Source organism: Eimeria tenella, genomic scaffold (genome assembly GCF_000499545.2).
Source record: "Eimeria tenella Houghton genomic scaffold, Eth_scaff2048, whole genome shotgun sequence".
NCBI classification, from domain to species: domain Eukaryota; phylum Apicomplexa; class Conoidasida; order Eucoccidiorida; family Eimeriidae; genus Eimeria; species Eimeria tenella.
The window spans coordinates 3,299-3,895 of NW_013541892.1; the positions used below are offsets into that span (position 1 = coordinate 3,299).

The 597-nt window shown below is 58.6% G+C and overlaps 1 protein-coding gene across 1 annotated transcript in view; it reads right to left on the bottom strand.

The window, feature by feature from the left end:
* The window catches only part of ETH_00033955 (uncharacterized protein), a gene marked incomplete at both ends in the record, with an annotated part of 567 nt that extends 212 nt beyond the window's left edge, over positions 1 to 355 (bottom strand). Inside the window, one exon of the mRNA XM_013374449.1 lies at positions 1 to 355. Coding sequence (XP_013229903.1) covers positions 1 to 355 — 355 coding nt within the window.
* Between the last annotated feature and the right edge of the window lie 242 nt (positions 356 to 597).

A 597-nucleotide genomic window follows, 5' to 3' on the forward strand; every position in this document is an offset into this window, starting at 1 on the left:
CTTTGACCCCAGCAGCAACAAGGAAGACTCTTGCAGACATCACAAGGTGAGATGCTGCTGCTGCTGCTGCTGCTGCTGCTACGTGCTGTGCTGCTGCTGCAGCTGCTGGGTCGGGTGCTGCCTCTGGTGTTGCTGCTGTCTGCGTTCTCGCGTGCGCCGCTGCTACTGCTGCTGCAGTGGTGGTTTCTCTGCTGCTGTTGCTGCTGCTGCTGCTGCTGCATTGATGGTATCTCTGCCGGTGTTGCTGCAGCGGCTGCCGCATTTGCTGCTCATCTGTTGCACTTGCTGCTGCTGCTCCATTTGCTGCTGCTGCTGCTGCTTCATTTGCTGCTGCTGCTGCTGCTGCAGCTGATGCCTGTTTTTCACGACGGAGTTAAACAGTGGCCTTGCTGCGGCCAGGAGGCTTGGGACTGGGATGCCTTTATGAAGCTACAAGGTAGCAGCAGCAGCAGCAGCAGCAGCAGCAGCAGATGCAGGAGCAGCAGCAGCAGTATGGGCGAAAACGGCAGCCGTTGCAATTTGCTGTTGTAGCAGCAGCAGCAGCTTGCGGCTAGTGCAGCCGCGACGCAGTTAACGCAGGAAGCAGCAGCAGCAGCA